This window comes from Diceros bicornis, chromosome 7, assembly GCF_020826845.1.
Source record: "Diceros bicornis minor isolate mBicDic1 chromosome 7, mDicBic1.mat.cur, whole genome shotgun sequence".
NCBI lineage: Eukaryota > Metazoa > Chordata > Mammalia > Perissodactyla > Rhinocerotidae > Diceros > Diceros bicornis.
The window spans coordinates 34,489,347-34,507,836 of record NC_080746.1 but is presented as its reverse complement, the minus strand read 5'-3'; the positions used below and the strand labels follow the sequence as shown (position 1 = coordinate 34,507,836).

Sequence of the window (18,490 nt, the reverse complement as noted above, 5' to 3'; positions counted from 1 at the left end):
TTCTATCTCCTTGTCGATTGATGCGTCATTCTGTATAAGGAACTCTATCCATCACTTTTGGAAAATATTCTATTGAGCTATGTCTGATTTGATGTTTAATCCATTCATTACATTTTATATTTATATATTTATATTTTTATTTGTTAATTTCTATTTTATTTTTAATCTGCACACTTTTATACTCATATCTTCTTGTTCATTTTTTAATCGATGATCATTTTTATTCCAAACTTTATTGCTATTAACATTTCATATGAAATTATGTGTTTTCCTGCATTTCATAATTCCAAAATGGCTAATAAGAATAATTATTATCAATTGGAAAAACAAAATTAAAAAGTCAAATTCTATGGTTAAAAGACAAATATTTGCAAATCGAGTCTAAAGTTACATCTAACCATTTACCATTTAGGGGAATCAGATCATAACAAAGTGACACACCACACACACACACACAAAAGAAAAAGTAAAAAAGAAGAGGATAATTAGGATAAAAGATTATTTAAAGTAAAAATATCACTACATTAGAAAGAGGATCATCTTATTTTGATAAAGATTAAAGCTCTTAAAATGTATTAACTTTCATGAACATTTATTTGCAGAGAAAAAATTAATCAAAATGCATAATAATTTTTTTTAATTCAAAAAAATACTAGGAATAATGGTAATAGCGGGAAATTTAGCACACCTCTCTCAATCTGACAGATCAATTCAGACAAAAAATGAAAAGTCTATAGAGCAGTAATGTTCTACTATGCTCTGTGAAGTGGAGGGATAAACAGGTAAACTCTAGGACCCTTGTTCCTACTTCAAGCAGAGTGGCTTTGCTTTTATCTATTGAGTTTAAAAAAAATTAGTGCACAAATGTTTCATAGAAGACTTGATTTGATAAAAAGTTAAATTATGAAAGACAGTAAAATAATATCTGAGTTACAGGATTAAAAACTATCTAAAGGCTAATTTTTAAACTTTTATCACAAATAAAATTTACCTTTTCCCAATAGACATGTAACTTTCACAGAAATTGATCCTATATTTAGCTACAAAGATTGATTCAACAAACAGTAATAAAAATCCAAAATGCTTATTTTAAAGACCAATAAAATAAACAAATCTCTGAAAAAGCTAATCATTTAAATATCATTGTAGCTAATATTTATTTGCCGTATATTTTGTTAAGTAATTTACAAAAATTTAGCTTACTTAATCCTCAAAGCAATATTATGAGAATCATTTATTCTTCTATTTAGTAAACATTTATTAGTACTAACTATGTGCCCAGCACTGTATGACATACTGCTGAGCAAGAGAAATGGTGTCACTGCCCTCAAGATACTGGCTTTTTGAAAGAACAAATAATTATCCCCATTTTACAGGTGGGAAAACCAAATTCACAGAACTTAGGTAACTTTCCCAAGGTCACATAGAATCTTTGTGTCCAAATTGTATTTGAAACTAAACTGGATTTCCTGAAGGCTCATGCTCCTAACTAACGTGCACTGCTAAAAAAAGTACAGAGAAAATAGAGAAAACATATACTCATATCATTGAAATTATAAAGAAGATACAAACATCATCATCATATCATTGCAAACACTTTTTTTGGCCTGCTTGTTCTGTGCCAGGCACTTTAAATCATAGTGTTCACAATTAGTCTCTGAAATAGGTAGTAATATTTTCACCACGTTTTACATTTGCTAGAACTAAAGAAATAAGATGTTAAAGAATTATAGTTGCAGAGCTACTTGTATCCTCAGGAAGTCTGTTATTACAATGTGTGACCACTTAACGATTGAAAAATTTTTTAAAACTTTAAACAATTACTATTTATATAACTTACTGCTAAAACATTGAAATTATGGATGAAATAGTTGATTTGCTAGGGGAACATGAGTTGCCAAAATTGACTCAAGCAGAAATTTAAATATAATACAATTAAAGAAAACAGATGTAATTGAAAAGACTGTCAAAACCTAACTCCATTGATGGTTGTATACCCAGGCAACTTTTTGTGAGAGTCCTATCATTGTTCTAAAGAATACATAATTTCTCTATTACTTAAGCTGATACAGAATAGGAGATGGGAATATTCTGGCATGTTTACAAAGCTGTCATCCATCACTATGAAAGCAAAGCTGTCAAGGCTAGCTTGCAAACAAACCAGCCACTGACTCACTAACAAATAAGAACAAATGCAAACCGACAACCTAATAAGCTACAATCTTACCTTTGAATTAAGATGCAAAAATTTTAAATAAAAAAATCACAAATCAATTCTCATACATATTAAAAGAATTATATGCCTTGCCAACGTAAGGATTATTCCAAAATGCAAGGTTCCGTCTTTTTGGATGTTGGATATATGTACCTAAAAAAACAAGCAGAAATTGTCAACTCTAATCCAGCAATCTCAATTCTCTTTTATTTCTAAGGAACAAATCAGAAAGGTGCTCAAAAATACACACTGAAAGGATAAAGAAGGTGTGGTATATATACACAATGAAATACGACTTAGCCATAAAAAAAGATGAAATCTTGCCATTTGCAACAACATGGATGGACCTTGAGGGTATTATGCTAAGCAAAATAAGTCAGACAGAGAAAGTCAAACACCATATGATTTCACTCATAAATGAAAGATAAAAACAACAAAACAACAACAACAAACAAACACATAGATATAGAGATTAGATTGGTGATTACCAGAGAGAAAGGCACTGGGGGAGAGCAAATGGATGATAGGGCACATGGGTACGGTGATGGATGGTAATTAGTCTTTGGGTGGCCAACATGATACAGTCTACACAGAAATCGAAATACAATGATGTATACCTGAAATTTATATAATGTTATACATCCAATATTACCACAATAAAAAAATTTTTTAAAATACACAAGGTGTTTATCATAGCATTGTTTATAATAGTGTGCATTACTATCACTCCTAAAAGGAAAATTAGTGGAAAAATATCCTACACTTAGCAATTGTAATCTGTGGTAGAATGTTACAGGAGATGTGAGTAAAATACACAAAGCACTTTGTTATTTAAAAGAAAAAAATCCCAGCAGACTACACAAATAAGGAGAGACTTTTCTGAAGGAGAGGCATTTAGGACAGGTCTCAAAGGATTAGTAGGATTTTAACAGATATGATTGGAAACACACAGAGATGTGTTTCTGGGTCACGAGATGTGGAAGGAAGTAATGAGAAATCAAACTGAAAAAGTAGACTGGGTCCAGAAAATAAAGTGCATTAAATATAGATAGTAATAAATAAATCAGCGGAACAGAACTGAGAAGGCTGAAACAGATTCAAGGATGTGAGAACCAATTATAAGACAAAGACAACCTTCCAAATATTGTGGGAAAAGGAGTTTACTTTTAATGATGCTGAAATAATTAGTTGCATTCTCTATCTCACACCAAAAATATGAATATAATCCAGATGGATTAAAGATCCAACTGTTTAAAAATAATTTAAAAAATTGCTACCAGAAATACTGAAGAAAATATGGTCATAAACTTGGGTTTGCAGAAAATTTTATAAACAAACAAAAATTCAGAAGTCATGAAGGAAACTGTAGATATGTTTGTTTCTCCCAAAAATGTTTATAAAATTGTATCAAAGATACCATCAAACACTAACAATACACTAAGAAAGAATTTTTCTGAGAAACAAAATCTTAATGGCTCTAATACAAAAAGAATTCTAAGAAATTAATTTAAACAATGCAAACACGCAAAGAAAAAATCAGAAAAATAACAGAAGCAAACAATTCACAGAAAAGCAGATGAAAATAGCTAATAAAATTATGAAAAGATGTTAAATCTTCTTTGAGTTCAGAGAAATATTAATTAAAGTAGCAACAAAATGCCATTTCTTACCTTTCAGTACTGACAAAAATTAAACAGATTGATCACATAAAATAGTGGCGGCAAGAATATGGGGGAGCAGTCTCGTATATTACTGATAGGGGTGGAAACTGCTTCTATATTATTGAAAAACAATCGGGAAGTACTTATTAAAGTGAAAAATGTTCATGCTCTTTGATCCATCAATTCCGCTTTTGTGAATGTCTGCTGCAGAAAATAAAAGCAATAGTATATGATACATGTGCAAGGTTGTTTACAGCAATATTGTTTCTGAGTGGCAAAAAAATGAGACTACTACGCTAATGTCTACCTGTAGGAGATGGTTAGTGAAATTTTCATACATCTATACAATGGAATAATATGTAGCCGTTAACCAGAATATCAGGAGTTGATCTTGGATTTGATCTTTTAATAATAAAATACCAGGTATAGAAGCCGGCCCCATTGCATAGTGATTAAGTGCATGCACTCCACTGCTGGTGGCCCAGGTTCGGATCCCAGGCGCGCACAGATGCACCGCTTGTCAGGCCATGCTGTGGCGGTGTTCCACATAAAATGGAGGAAGATGGGCATGAATATTAGCTCAGGGCCAGTCTTGCGCAGCAAAAAGAGGAGGACTGGCATGGATGTTAGCTTAGGGTTGATCTTTCTCACAAAAAAAAAAAATAATAAAGTATATGAGACTTACATTGTTTTAAACAAACCAAAATTAAATCATTATATGAGTATATATGTATGCATCATAGAGATGAGGTGCGAGATTACATGCAAACTGTATTTTTGTTGCAGAAAGAAGATATTTGCAGGGGTGGGGGCAAAAAGAGTTCTTAATTCATTTAGTTCATGGCTCTTTTGTTCTACTCCTTGCAACAAACATACATTACTTTTTGTAATTTCACCAAGTTACTTTTGCCATTTAAACAATCTTAGAAAGTTTTAAAAATAAAGTATAACGTATTAAAATGTATAAAATATTGTCTCTGAATTTTTTTCCTGAAATATGCAAGAAAGAGAAACTATCTTCCTTGTAATCTAACTAACTACTTACCAGACAATCTATATGGAAAGTGAAGTATATCACCCAGCATATGGTTCTTAATTGTGATTACACTGTATTACACTCAGCCTATTAAGTGCTTAAATACCAAATAACAGAATCTATGTTCCTAATAGTGGAAATTGTATTAATGGTATTTTTGCTCCTTATTGTAGCCCAGTTCCAACAATCACATGGATGAAGGTTAATGGTTATATTCCTAGTAAGGCACGTCTGCGGAAATCTCAAGCAGTGCTGGAAATACCCAATGTGCAGCTGGACGATGCAGGCACATATGAGTGCAGAGCTGAAAACTCTCGTGGAAAAAATTCCTTTCGTGGACAATTACAAGTATACAGTAAGTGTTCTCAGCAAAGCATGATGCTCTAGTCCCAAAAGTCAAACTGAAAATGCAAATTAATTTGAACTAAATATTGTTTGTTAGGTACATAAAAACCAAGTAATAATTTATAATCATACTTCTTTTGTGTGGTAAATCATCATGTAAAATTACCCTACGCACAGAAATACTTTAAAGTAAAGATAAGCAGGGAATTATCAGGTTCTTTGAACAGCATAGAGAGTTGATATCCTAAAAAATGAGATCTTTTCCTGGCACCAAATCCATCCTCAGGTAAGTAAAAAATCTTGTAACCTTTGTTAACTTATTCTTGCCCTTAGCCTGAGTCAGGAGTTGCAGTCTATTGCCCGTGAACAGAATCCTGCCCGGCTGCCTTTTTTTTTTATAAATAAAATTTTGTTGGAACACAGCCACACCCATTTGTTTAATATTGTCTATGTCAGCTTTTGCACTGCTATGGCAGAATTAAGCAGTTGTGACAGAGATCAGCTGACTTGCAAAGCCTAAAATATTTGCTATCTGGCCCTCTACAGAAAAATTTTGCTGACCCCTGGCCTAAATTAATATTGTATGATAAATAGCCTCTGCAGCCTGCAAGCGTTTATGTTGTCCCAAAATGCCAAAAAGCCAACCAGGTTGTGTGTAAGAATTGGGAAAATCTACTTCAAAAATATCTACAATCCCATTTTTACTTCTAAAGATCACATATTGTATCTACTTTTCATATTTGCCTGTACAATACACATTATACATAATGAGTGAGTGATAGTATTCTCATTTCCCAGATGAGGACACTAAAAAAGAGAGGAATACAGGGCCAGCCCCGTGGCTTAGCGGTTAAGTGCGCACGCTCTGCTACTGGTGGCCCGGGTTCGGATCCCGGACGCGCACCGACGCACCGCTTCTCCGGCCATGCTGAGGCCGTGTCCCATGTACAGCAACTAGAAGGATGTGCAGCTATGACATACAACTATCTACTGGGGCTTTGGGAGAAAAAAGGAGGAGGATTGGCAATAGATGTTAGCTCAGAGCCAGTCTTCCTCAGCAAGAAGAGGAGGATTAGCATGGATGTTAGCTCAGGGCTGATCTCCCTCACAAAAAAAAAAAAAAAGAGAGAGAGGAATACAATAATCCAGAGTATTGATATAAGCAAATACGGATGCTGCCAATATGAAATTATCCAAATTGCATATTCTGCTGAATTTGCCTAGCAACTACCACTGTCGCTGTATCTCAAGATCAGTTCTCCTAAAAAGCTTAATGTCCTTCACAGGGACTCTTAAAGAGTATTTGAAATATTAATATCTGAATTCAACCTGTTTTTCTTTCTTTATCTCTAACTCCTTTAGAAATTCAGCACTACAGCCAAAATGACTATGCCATGCACATTTTATTCATCCATTCATTGATTCAATTACTGTTTATTAAGTACCTATTACTGCTCTATATGCTAGCAATAGATCTTTGAAGGAACTCGTGGTCTATTGGATTAGATGAAAAGCAAACCCCACATTAGAGTGGAGCATGCTGTCTGCTGTGATAATGGCATATGTGAAGGATGATAGGAGCACAGTCTACTGCACTCTACTGGAATGATTCAGGGGAAATTTTCCAGAGGATCTGTACCGTAAATGCTACACAGGGGAAAGCATCCTGGAAGAAAGAGACATAAAGTCATTTAGAAGTTAAGACTGAAGCACCAGCACTGGTTTGCTTATTTTTAGGCCATAGATATTATATTTGGATAAAATCCACAAAGCAAACTGTTCAAAGTTCCTTACATCATTAAGTCAATTCTTTAGCCATAGAAGAAAATTGTCGCTCCTGTACCCCAATGAACAATGATTAACATTCAGATACATTATGTCAGTTTATCTTCACAGCAACAGTGTGAAGTATTACTAGTCCCTCTTTACAGATAAAAATCTCATACTGAAAGACAAGTGTTCAACCAGAACTTTGCTATTGAAAACCACAAAAAATGCAAGGAGTGCCTGTTACTCTTAAGGCTATTTGGGAAAAGTCCCAAATCTCTCTGTGTCATGAAGAATGGCCCACACCTAAATAAGAATTAGATTTACAGTCTGGGACAGAAGCTCCTATGTGGCACTACTCTACTCGCCCCCCTCTTCACCCCAGCTACTTGATTCATAGGCAGTAATGATTGTTGCCACAGAAGTAGGAAAAAATTGCTTTCACTCCATATTACTGGTATACCTTCTGGTGAGAGGGTATGTTACTGGACTGTGGGCTCCCCTTGTCATGCACAAGTAGATGTACACTGTAGGCCAGCTGGGTAAGGACAAAGCTGACTGAAGCTTGCATCACTTTGAATACAAAGTAATCAAGATTATTGACTAGAAAAAAAACAAAAAACGGCCAGCTAGCCACTTTGGCACATACGTCTGACAGTTTGGGAAGGTATCTGGGGAGGATGTGGCCTTTCACTGCACCCCATGATTAGGCTGGTTTCTTGCCCTGCTCTTGATTTGCCCTGGATGGTTCCAGTTTATGTCTGTTGCACTTGGGCAAATATGAACAGTGTCCTATTTTACTTCCAGAAGTATCTTGGTTGTTACATATGTTACATACATATCTTGGTTGTGACATATTTTACTTCCAGAAGTATCTTGGTTATTACATCACCCAACTTTTTAACTTTTAAAATTGCTGTGTTTGACCTGAGAGCTTTCCTCCTCACCCTTCAAATTCTGTAAAATGTAGAAAGAATCTTTGTTAACATTTCCACCTGACTATCAGTAGATACAGAATAGCGTGATGCATGAAGGTTTCACTGTATCTGTGGTATGTATGGAGAATCTTCTTCTCTCAGTGGAAGGAATTCCTGTTGGAAGTCTGTAACCTGAGCTTTACCTGTTGGAACAAGTAGAGGATGACACTTTTTATCCAAATGGTCAATATTCAGAGAACATTGAAAACATAAAGTCTTTCCTGTGGCCATTTTCTTCTTGGAAGTGTAATTATGGAAATGTTTTACATGTTCAGTTGTTAGACTCAAAAGATGAACCAAGTTTCTAAGACAACTTTTCTAGTCTCATTTTTTGTCAAATTATTATGAAATGAATGCTAATATACAGGCATACCTTGGAGATATTGCAGGCTAAGTTCCACACCACCACAACAAAGCAAATATCACAATCGAGTAAGTCACATGAATTTTTTTGTTTCCCAGTGCATATAAAAGTTACGCTTACACTATACTGGAGTCTATTAAGTGTGCAGTAGCATTATGTCTAGAAAAACAATGTACATACCTTAATTAAAAAATCCTTTATTGCTAAAAAATGCTAACCATCATCTGGGCCTTCAGCGAGTCAGAATCTTTTTGCCGGTGGAGGGTCTTGCCTCTATGTTGATGACTGCTGACTGCTCAGGGTGGTGGTTGCTGAAAGTTAGGGTGACTGTGGAAATTTCCTAAAATAAGACAACAATGAAGTTTTCCACATCGATTGACTCTTGCTTTCATGAACAATTCTCTGTAGCATGTGATCCTATTTGATAGCATTTTACACAGTGTAGAACTTCTTTCAAAATTGGAGTCTATTCTATCAAACCCTGCCACTGCTTTATCAACTAAGTTTATGTAATAATCTAAATCCTTTGTTGTCATTTCAACATTCTTCACAGTATCTTCACCAGGAATAGATTCCATCTCACGAAACCACTTTCTTTGCTCATCCATACTAAGCAGCTGCTCATCCATTAAAGTTTTATCATGAAATTGCAGCAACTCAGTCACATACATATGCAGGCTCTACTTCTAATTCTAGTTCTCTTGCTTTTTCCACCACATCTGCAGTTATTTCCTCCACTGAAGTCTTGAAACCCTCAAAGTCATCCATGAGGAATGAAATCAACTTCTTCCAAATTCCTGTTAATGTTGATATTTTGACCTCTTCCCATGAATCACCAATGTTCTTAACGGCATCTAGAATGGTGAATTCTTCACAGAAGGTTTTCAAATTACTATGCTCAGATCCATCAGAGAAATCACTATCTATGGCAGCTATAACCTTACAAAATGTATTACTTAAATAATAATACTTGAAAGTTGAAATTACACCTTGACCCATGGGCTGCAGAATGGATGTTATGTTAGCAGGCATGAAAACAACATTAATCTTGTTGTTCATCTCCATCAGAGCTCGTGAGTGACCAGATGAATTGTCAAGGAGCAGTAATATTTTGAAAAGAATCTTTTTTTCTGAGCAATAGGTCTCAATAGTGGGCTTAAAATATTCAGTAAACCATGCTGTAAACAGATGTACTGTCACCCAAGATTTGTTACCCCATTTATAGAACACAGCCAGAGTAGATTTAGCGTAATTCTTAAGGGTACTAGAATTTTCAAAATGATAAATGAGCATTGGTTTCAACTTAAAGTCGGCAGCTGCGTTAGCGCCTAACAAGAGAGCCAGCCTGCCCTTTGAAGCTTTGAAGCCAGGCACTGACTTCTCCTCTCAGCCATGAAAGTCCTAGATGGCATCTTCTTCCAATATAAGGCTGTTTCATCTACATTGAAAAATCTGCTCTTTAGTGTAGCCACTGTTATTAATCATCTCAGCCAGATCTTCTGGATAACTTGCTGCAGCTTCTACATCAGCCCTTGCTGCTTCACCTTGCACTTTTAAGTTAAGGAGATGGCTTCTTTCCTTAAACCTCATGAAACAACCTTTACTAGCTTCAGACTTTTCTTCTGTAGCGCCTTCACCTCTCTCAGCCTTCACAGAACTGAAGAGTTAGGGCCTTGCTCTGGATTAGGCTTTGGCTTAAGGGAATGTTGTGGCTGGTTTGATCTTCTATCCAGACCTCTAAAACTTTCTCTGTATCAATAATAAGGCTGTTTCACTTTCTTATCATTTGTGTGTTGACTGGAGTAGCACATTTAATTTCCTTCAAGAACTTTTCTTTTGCATTTACAACTTGGCTAACTGTTTGGTACAAGAAGCCTAGCTCTCAGCCTATGTCAGCTTTCAACATACCTTCCTCACTAAGCTTAATCATTTCTAATTTTTAATTTAAAATGAGAGACGTTTGAGTCTTCCTTTGACTTGAACACTTAGAGGCCATTGTAAGGTTATTAATTGGCCTACTTTCAATATCATTGTGTCTCAGGGAATAGGGAGGCCTGAGGAGAGGGAGAGAGATGGGGGAACAACTAGTCAGTGGAACAGTCAGAACGCACACATTTATTGATGAAGTTCACCGTTTTATATGGACTCAGTTTGTGGTGCCCCAAAACAATTACAATAGTAACATCAAAGATGATTGATCACAGAAAGCCACAGCAAATATAATAATAATGAAAACATTTTAAATATTGCAAGAATTACCAAGATGTAACACAGAGACATGAAGTGAGCAAATGCTGTTGGAAAAATGGAGCCAATAGACTTGCTTGATGCAGGATTGCCATAAACCTTCAGTTTGTAAAATGCATACTATGTGAGAAGTGCAATAAAGTGAAGCACAATAAAACTGTAGGTGATAGGCATAAATTTAAGCCACATATTTTATTTTTTATAACTCAGAATGTATTGTAAACATAATACAACAAATGATACAACATAAATAAAGAGGTCCATGGGAGTTAAATAAATAAAAATTAAAGTAAACTTACATGTCTAATATAACATAAACAAATAGATTTGAAAAATAGTACTCCTAAAAAGGAAAAAAATTTAAACTAGCCAAAAATTAAGACAGAAAATTTTGGTAATATTTTGAACCTCATATTAAACTGTATAATTATTCTATTGAATATGCCTTTTGTTTATAATATAGAATAGTTTTATAGGTGAAATAATTTCTTTGATTATTTCTTATTATTTTTATATTTATTATTATTTCTAATTATTATTTCCCTCTAGTTTTTGATGATTAATCCAAAAAACCTTGTTTTAACTAGTTACACAAAATTTTTAATCTTTATATTTCCAATGTAAGTCAAATCTTGCTTGTTAAAGTTCCCTATCAAAAAGAAAAGAAAGAATGAAAGAAGGAGAAAACAAAAATAAGAAAGAATGGAGGAGGGAAGGAGGAAGAAGGAAGCCAAATAATTTTAAACACTTTTATGTATAATAGGGGGTATTTTGTGTACAAAAAAATCTTATTGTATAAAGATGTGTGATCTATGAGTTTAAATATATATCATGTGCCCCACCATCTAGCAGTTTGTCACCCTGTGAAGTAAGGGCACTGTCACTATGATCGCTGAATAGTTTATATTTACAACTTAGACTAGAAATATATCAGTATTAAAATATACGTGTAACCAAGATGCTTAAAAGAAAATTACATTTCATTGTACTAAATATCCAATAAGGAATACAGTTTTCTTTTCAGTGCAGTGTAGTATTACAGATTTCCTTATTTTTGTAAAGTCTCTGGACAATATCCTCATTAATTTTAATGGCTTCCAAAGTCTGCAGTTTGAGTATGAGCTCTTTCAAGACAATTTTTTTGCTTTGTTATTTTTCCTATTTTTCCAGCACTAAGAATTATGTTCAGCATGCAGTTGATAATTTTTATTTTAACTCTATACTGTTATAAAGATTCATGCTTATGTATGCACACCGTTCTTCAAAGCACACTGTAAAGAGTAGATGAAAGTCAGGAGAGACTAAAGGGAATGAATAGTTGCCAAGAGCTTATGTTTTAGACACTACTGTACTACTAGGTGATTTACATATATTAACTCACAATAACCCATAGGAATTAGTATTCCCACTTGACAGATGGGGAAACTAAGGCCTAGAAAAGTTAAGAAGCTTGTTACTGAACGTCTCATTAATCATAAGCAGTAGAACCAGATTCCAACTTAGAACTGGCTATGACACCAAAATTCTATCTCCAACTATAGGATGCTACCTCTCAGTAAAATGTTGAGGACCTGAGCTAAGGCATGGGATGAAGAGTAGTTAATTCCTATTTACTCATCTTTTATTATGTTAGAGAAAACTGTTTGATACATTAAAATCCTTGCCATTAGTTCTTACTCTCTATTTTTCTTTTCTTCAAAGCTGTTTTTCTATATCGGGCACGATTTTTAAAGATGTTTTAGCTACTAAAATATATTAAAGCTTTCCTATAAGAAATAATATAAAATTTTGGATTCCTGATTAACAATTTCATACACAAAGAAAATTTTTTCAATCCTATTTATTTGGAGAAAATTTCTAGCCTTAAGTTCTATTGTTATGAAAATGGTACCATATATACATTCACAGTTGATAGAAAATGAAGTTCAAGTTAATGCATGGGCAATGGATTGAGGGGGGGAAAGTAACCAACATTTGTTGTATGCAATCATCATAGTAGCCCATTGAAATAGGAATTACCATCTACAGCTTGCAGATGAGACTCATTAAAGTTAAATAACTCATTCCTGATCGTATATTAGAACAAGGTCATGGTAGCCCTGGGATTTGAACCTACATTTACCCCCAACTTTATAATCTTTCCAATATACCATGTTGCCTCTCACTGGCCCACAGCTGAGAGTCCTAATATTGAAAATGATGTACGTGGATAAAATATGTTGACTCTGCAACACTTAAGAGTACAGGAGTAACGAAGGAGGCTAATAATAATTAGCATTTGTCAATAGAGATTTTCAGAATTTCTAATGACAAGAGAAAATAGGCAAGAATTTCCTTATGCACATCTGTTTAGTGTTTTAAAAAATGTAACCTGGAGACTGATCTGAAGCTCAAGTGTATTACATAAGTAGTTGCCATTATACAGTGCATCTGGTGAGAGCATAACAGCTTCTGGGTTTAAAGTGCCATATGTCGTTCAAATTTTTTACACACTACACTAGGTAGCCTGACAAAAGCTAGATAAAAGAAGTGGCTAGCTATTTTTTTAAAATTCTGGAGCTAGTGTGATAGGCCATTTTTATTTGTAGAATTGTTGGTGGAGTGAATTTAAATAATATTTTAATTGCATGTCTGTCTTATTCCTAGATTTTGAGCTAATAGCAAACAAACATTGTGGCATTGTGTTATCTTTGTATTCTCAGTACTAAGCATTGTGCCAATAGTGGTGCCAATACATATTTGAAGATGAAAAGAAAGCAGGAATTATTTCTTTTTAATTTTGTCAATTACTTGTTGATTCCTATGACAAATTCATTTTGGAATCAGGACTCTAAATTAGGGCAGTTTTATAGAGTAATCCAAATGATGTTTGAATAAGCATTATTTTGGTTTCTAGTTTTTTTCTTTTCTAGATGATGCAATCTGTTTTTATTTCAATAGTTCTTTTTTTCTAATTTTTCATTTAAGTAACTTTTTAAGATCTCTTTTCAATTTCTTTTTAACTCCCACAAGCTGCATATCACAGCACCAGTTGTAATACGTTAAGAGACATATCAAATCGAACTAACCAATATCCTGTAATCAACTATTATATGTGGGTCAGTGTTGTGTCTAAAGTAAATATATATGTCAAGTCAACTCTACCCTTGATGATCTCGCTATCTAGCTGGAGTGTCATACCATAAACAACTAAAAAATTCAATAACAGTTTAAGTCAGCAACAGAAGAAAGGTAACAACTACTATGTGACTATTTTCCAAGTGAATAAGAACTATGTGTGTCCAGTGAAGGTGCAGATGACACCCTTTTAAGGTGAGGATTAACAAACCTATACAATTTAGGCTAAACCTTTAATTATGAGTGGAATTAAAAGATACAGAGAAGAGAAATAGGACATTCCACATGGATTGAACAATTTGAAGAAGATGCAGGGTGAGCTTGTGAGACAGCAAGCCCTTGTACTTGGATTACAGGGGTCATGCGTGAGATGAAGTAGTCTGGCAAAGTAGAGAAGGAAAGTTTACAGAAAGCCCAAATGAGAAAGTAGAGTTTAATATTGCTTTTGTATCTCACCATTTCTATCAGTATTTTTAGCATATGTGATGTGTAACTACAAAGAGACTGATTTCAGAAGCTAGGCACAAAAATCAGGATCAATATTTGAAGCTCATCAAGGTTAAGATTTTTGAATGATAGCTACTAGACTTGAAGTTGAATCACAGAGTGTATTCATAGTTCTGCAAATCCTGACTATGCCAAGATAAGTCTCCTTAAAGACCAGACTGGATATATATATATATATATATATATATATATATATATATCCATATATATCTTCAGTATATGTATATATTGGCTGGAAGACCAATAAGCTAGTAAAAACAAAATTCCCATTTAGAAACAAGGAGAAGGTAAAACACACTAGGAATACAGCAAATGCTTCCAATTCGTTTTTGAATCTGCCAGAGTGGGATGGGAGAAATGTGTGCTCCCTGGAGTCAGAAATATCTGACTTTGAAAGTGGTTTCTATCCCTTAATAACTGTGTGATCGTGGTTAAATTCCTTCAACATTTCCAAGCCTAAGTTTCCTGATTCATAAAATGAAATCTGTTTGTTTTCAAGATCATTGTTACAGGGATCAGTTGATAATATAGCTCAGTGTCTAGGACTAGCTTTTAATAAATGAGCATTCTTTCTCTCTTGCTCTTTCTCCTCCCTTCTGAACTGGCTTAGGTTTGGACATCTGCTGTCGCTTCAGACCCACTATTCTGATATTCCTGTGCAGTTTCCTTCCGCACATTTTCTTTCCTTTCTTATGCTACCCTTTCCTGTGACATTGACTTTAAACCTCCTCTACCATGGCATAAACTCCTTAAATGTAGGCCATAGGTGTTCCTGTACCCCTAAGAGCCTCTAAGATTGAGCAAGGACAAATAGTATGAGGTGAATGAATCAATGATCAAAGTCCTCACCAGCACAAAGTAAAATATTTTATAGTTTTGTGCCAAAAAAGTTGCTAGAGAGAAATTATCAATTCAGTTCAATATTTTTTTGTATTTATTGCTTCAGTTCTTTCAAAGAGAATATTTTTGGACAAAGAGTCACTTGTTTTCAGTGTTTTTTATTTTAAAAATCAGCCAAAGGAGGAAAGACACTTTAACCTGTGTCTTATAGTTTTCATGCAATTACAATATTATCTTTCTTGATATAGGATTTTTTCTCTGTTGTAATTTTGAAATATTTTTCTAAAAAATATATTTGAAGAATGCTATTTTGTAAATACAGAAAAATTTTACCAAGTGAAATTTGAATTTACAAATTATTTTTCTGAAGCCATTCAGGTTCTATTAGGAAAAAAAAAAGCAGAACAGTTATTCAATAAATGGGCACGTTGTATTATTTCAACCTGTGCTAACATTGCCCCAATAGTTGAAGGAGATGATGCCTCTAAGTACCTGACTTCCTACTAAACAAGTTCTGATGCTTTGGGGAGAATCTAGCCACTTGCTGTAAATGTAAAAGCCACTTGCTGTAAAGTAAAACAATAAGATATACTTCACTTAGCTTACAAAAGTGTGTCAAATTATCAAAATATCATCACTTCTGTATTTTTTTACACAGGAAATAGAGTTCTGTGCAATGCAATGCTGTGCTTCTTCCAAACACCCATAGTTACATGAATTGATTTTAAAAAATTTTAATGCAATGAATATTTCCATATGAATTTTGAACTTGGTAAAGTGTTTGAGAAATGAAATCACCCTTCTTTAATGCTCAAACTCTTACAGCTTACCCACACTGGGTAGAAAAACTGAATGATACTCAGTTAGACAGCGGGAGCCCTCTCCGATGGGAATGTAAGGCTTCTGGAAAACCCAGACCCACATACCGCTGGCTGAAGAATGGAGTGCCCCTCTTGCCTCAGGTATGTTGGTAACTATGAACCTGTTCCAGTGCAATTTTAGCAGGATTTCACACAGGACAAATTATCCTCCCTTAGTCTTATTGAAAGCCATTTCCTACTTATGCCTTATGATATATTTGGAGGAAGAAATATAACAAATATATAAACAAAACTTTATTTTTATTTCAATTACCTCATTAATTTTGAGTAATACATTGTTTCTTTGAATTTTATTAAATCCTATAAATTTATAGGGAAATATCAATGATTATCATAGTCTCATTGCCTTTGCTAGCTGACTTTTAGATATTATCTGGCTTGTTGCTGGCACTTTGCAGATGATCACGTTAACCCCAAGTGGTTTCCCCAAGATCGCATATCTAGCAAGAGATGAGATTGGAATAGAATCCTAGTCTTTGTGTCCTGGGCAGATTCTTTCTGTAACATCATGCTACCAATAGATTTAAATATCTTTTTAGTAAATCTACTGCATGTTTTTAAAACAAATTAATATGTACTGGATTTGAACATAAATCAATTACTATTTAATTTCAGAATAATAGTAATAATTTTAGCTAACCCTTTCCCTTGTTGTGGCCTTTGCAGGAAGCGGGGCAGATGGGGAATAGTTCACTATTTATGACCAAAATGGAGGGGAAGTGTATATAAAGTTGAAATTCCAAACACTGGTTCTGCCCAGGTCCTGCCACTACCAATGGGCCTCTTCTCTGTCATTTACCTCTCTGGGCTTCAGTTTGCTTCTTTGTAAAATGAAGAGATTGGACCAGATCATCCCTACAGTCCCATCCAGCTCCTAAATTCCCTTCTCCTAAAACCAATTAGGCCAAAACAAAATGCAATTACACAAAAAGATGGACAGAAATAAAAAGAACAATAGAGCTGTTAAAGAAGCCTGATGGTGGGGGTAATCCTGAGACACTGATGCATTGCCTCTTTCTCTCCAATTCTCCTGGGATACCAGATAAACCCTCTTGGTCTTATTTTCTACTCCCAGCATCCAAGTAAAGTAAATTCTGCTGGCAGATAATACGTCTGCAGTGAATGGGTTTCTTTTGAAAATGATGTCAAATTATTTGGCGTCTCTGTTGATAGATAAAGCACTGCTCACTAAAAATAAAAGAATAAATTACTTTGCATTAAGTAGACAAGACACCTGGTGTGTTTAACAACATTTTAAATTTAAAATTTGTTTTTGAAATGTGCTCTTGGCCTCAGTTTACCTCCATTTGTACACGGTCAATTTTCTGACTTCCATATTAAGTTTTGTCTGATAACGAAGTTTATATTTGCTGACCAATAATTTTAAACAGAATCCAGTTGCAGGGTGGTATTTTATTTGTTTTGATTTATTGGGAAGTGAGAGAAAAGGCCAACTCCTGACCAGACCAATAAAGTAGAGGGATTCTTATTATGACCTGGGCTATTTCTAACCTTGATCCCACGTGTCTACAGCCCCTTTGCACCATGTGTGACCCTGCTTCTCATCTGTAAAATGAATTCAAAGAAAAGTATCATCCGTTGATCATACTTCACAAGCTCAACTAGCATACAGACAAAAGCAGCTCAGTTTAAAAACAAAACTAAAACTAAGACGCATAAGTACAGGAAAATATAGTTATAATTTCCTTTCTGCCCAAGAAAGAGTTATAATTCACAAAAGACATGTTAAAATAATGAACATAAATTTGTGTTGCTAAGTTGTCAAATAACACTCAACTGCGCTAAGTGGAGGCTTTTTTTCCTTCGTCTAGGAGAGAGAAACTGCAAAATCTGTATGATGTTTTCACTTTCTATGTCTAATTTTTTTTATTCCATTACAGAGTAGGGTTGAGATGGTTAATGGAGTATTGATGATCAACAATGTGAATCAATCAGATGCTGGAATGTATCAGTGTTTGGCTGAAAATAAATATGGAACCATTTATGCAAGTGCTGAGCTGAAGATTCTAGGTATGCAATTTCTAAGTAAATAAATAGGAAAAAGTGTTGTTTCTTTTCATGCTCTAATTCTTACTACACTGAAGTTTTTATGATGTGATTGTAAAAACCAATTTTGTAGCTTGACAGGAAATCCTATGTCTTGCTGATATATATGTTTTTTAAGCTTTAGGGAACCAGTTTACATTGTGTACAATTTGTCCCATAACGTGTTTTGTAAGGTTTTTTTTTTAACTTTAGTTTTAATCTTAACAGGTTTATACAATATTTTTTCTATGGTATTAAAAAAATCACATAAGAAACATATGTTAACTTTCAAGAAGGCACATCTTGAGGGTAGGGGATCAGAATGTAGATTTCCAGCAGCCTCTCTCTGTTCCTATAGCAATGCGTGATATTTTCCCAAGCAGCCCTTACATGCCAGTAGGTGTGTGGCTCCTGCAAGGCAGGACTTCAAGGTAAAGCACCTCTAATCATGGAGAAGCAACCATTATCATCCTTGCACACAAGGGAA

General features: G+C 34.4%; 1 protein-coding gene across 4 annotated transcripts in view; it reads left to right on the top strand.

Annotated features, from left to right (window-relative positions):
* CNTN5 (contactin 5) overlaps positions 1-18,490 on the top strand; it is an 812,742-nt gene that overhangs the window by 560,813 nt on the left and 233,439 nt on the right. For all 4 annotated transcript variants that reach the window (XM_058545360.1, XM_058545362.1, XM_058545361.1 and 1 more), the window contains 3 exons: positions 5,086-5,267; positions 15,902-16,038; positions 17,859-17,988. In XM_058545360.1, coding sequence (XP_058401343.1) covers positions 5,086-5,267; positions 15,902-16,038; positions 17,859-17,988 — 449 coding nt within the window. The remainder of the gene's footprint in view (positions 1-5,085; positions 5,268-15,901; positions 16,039-17,858; positions 17,989-18,490) is intronic.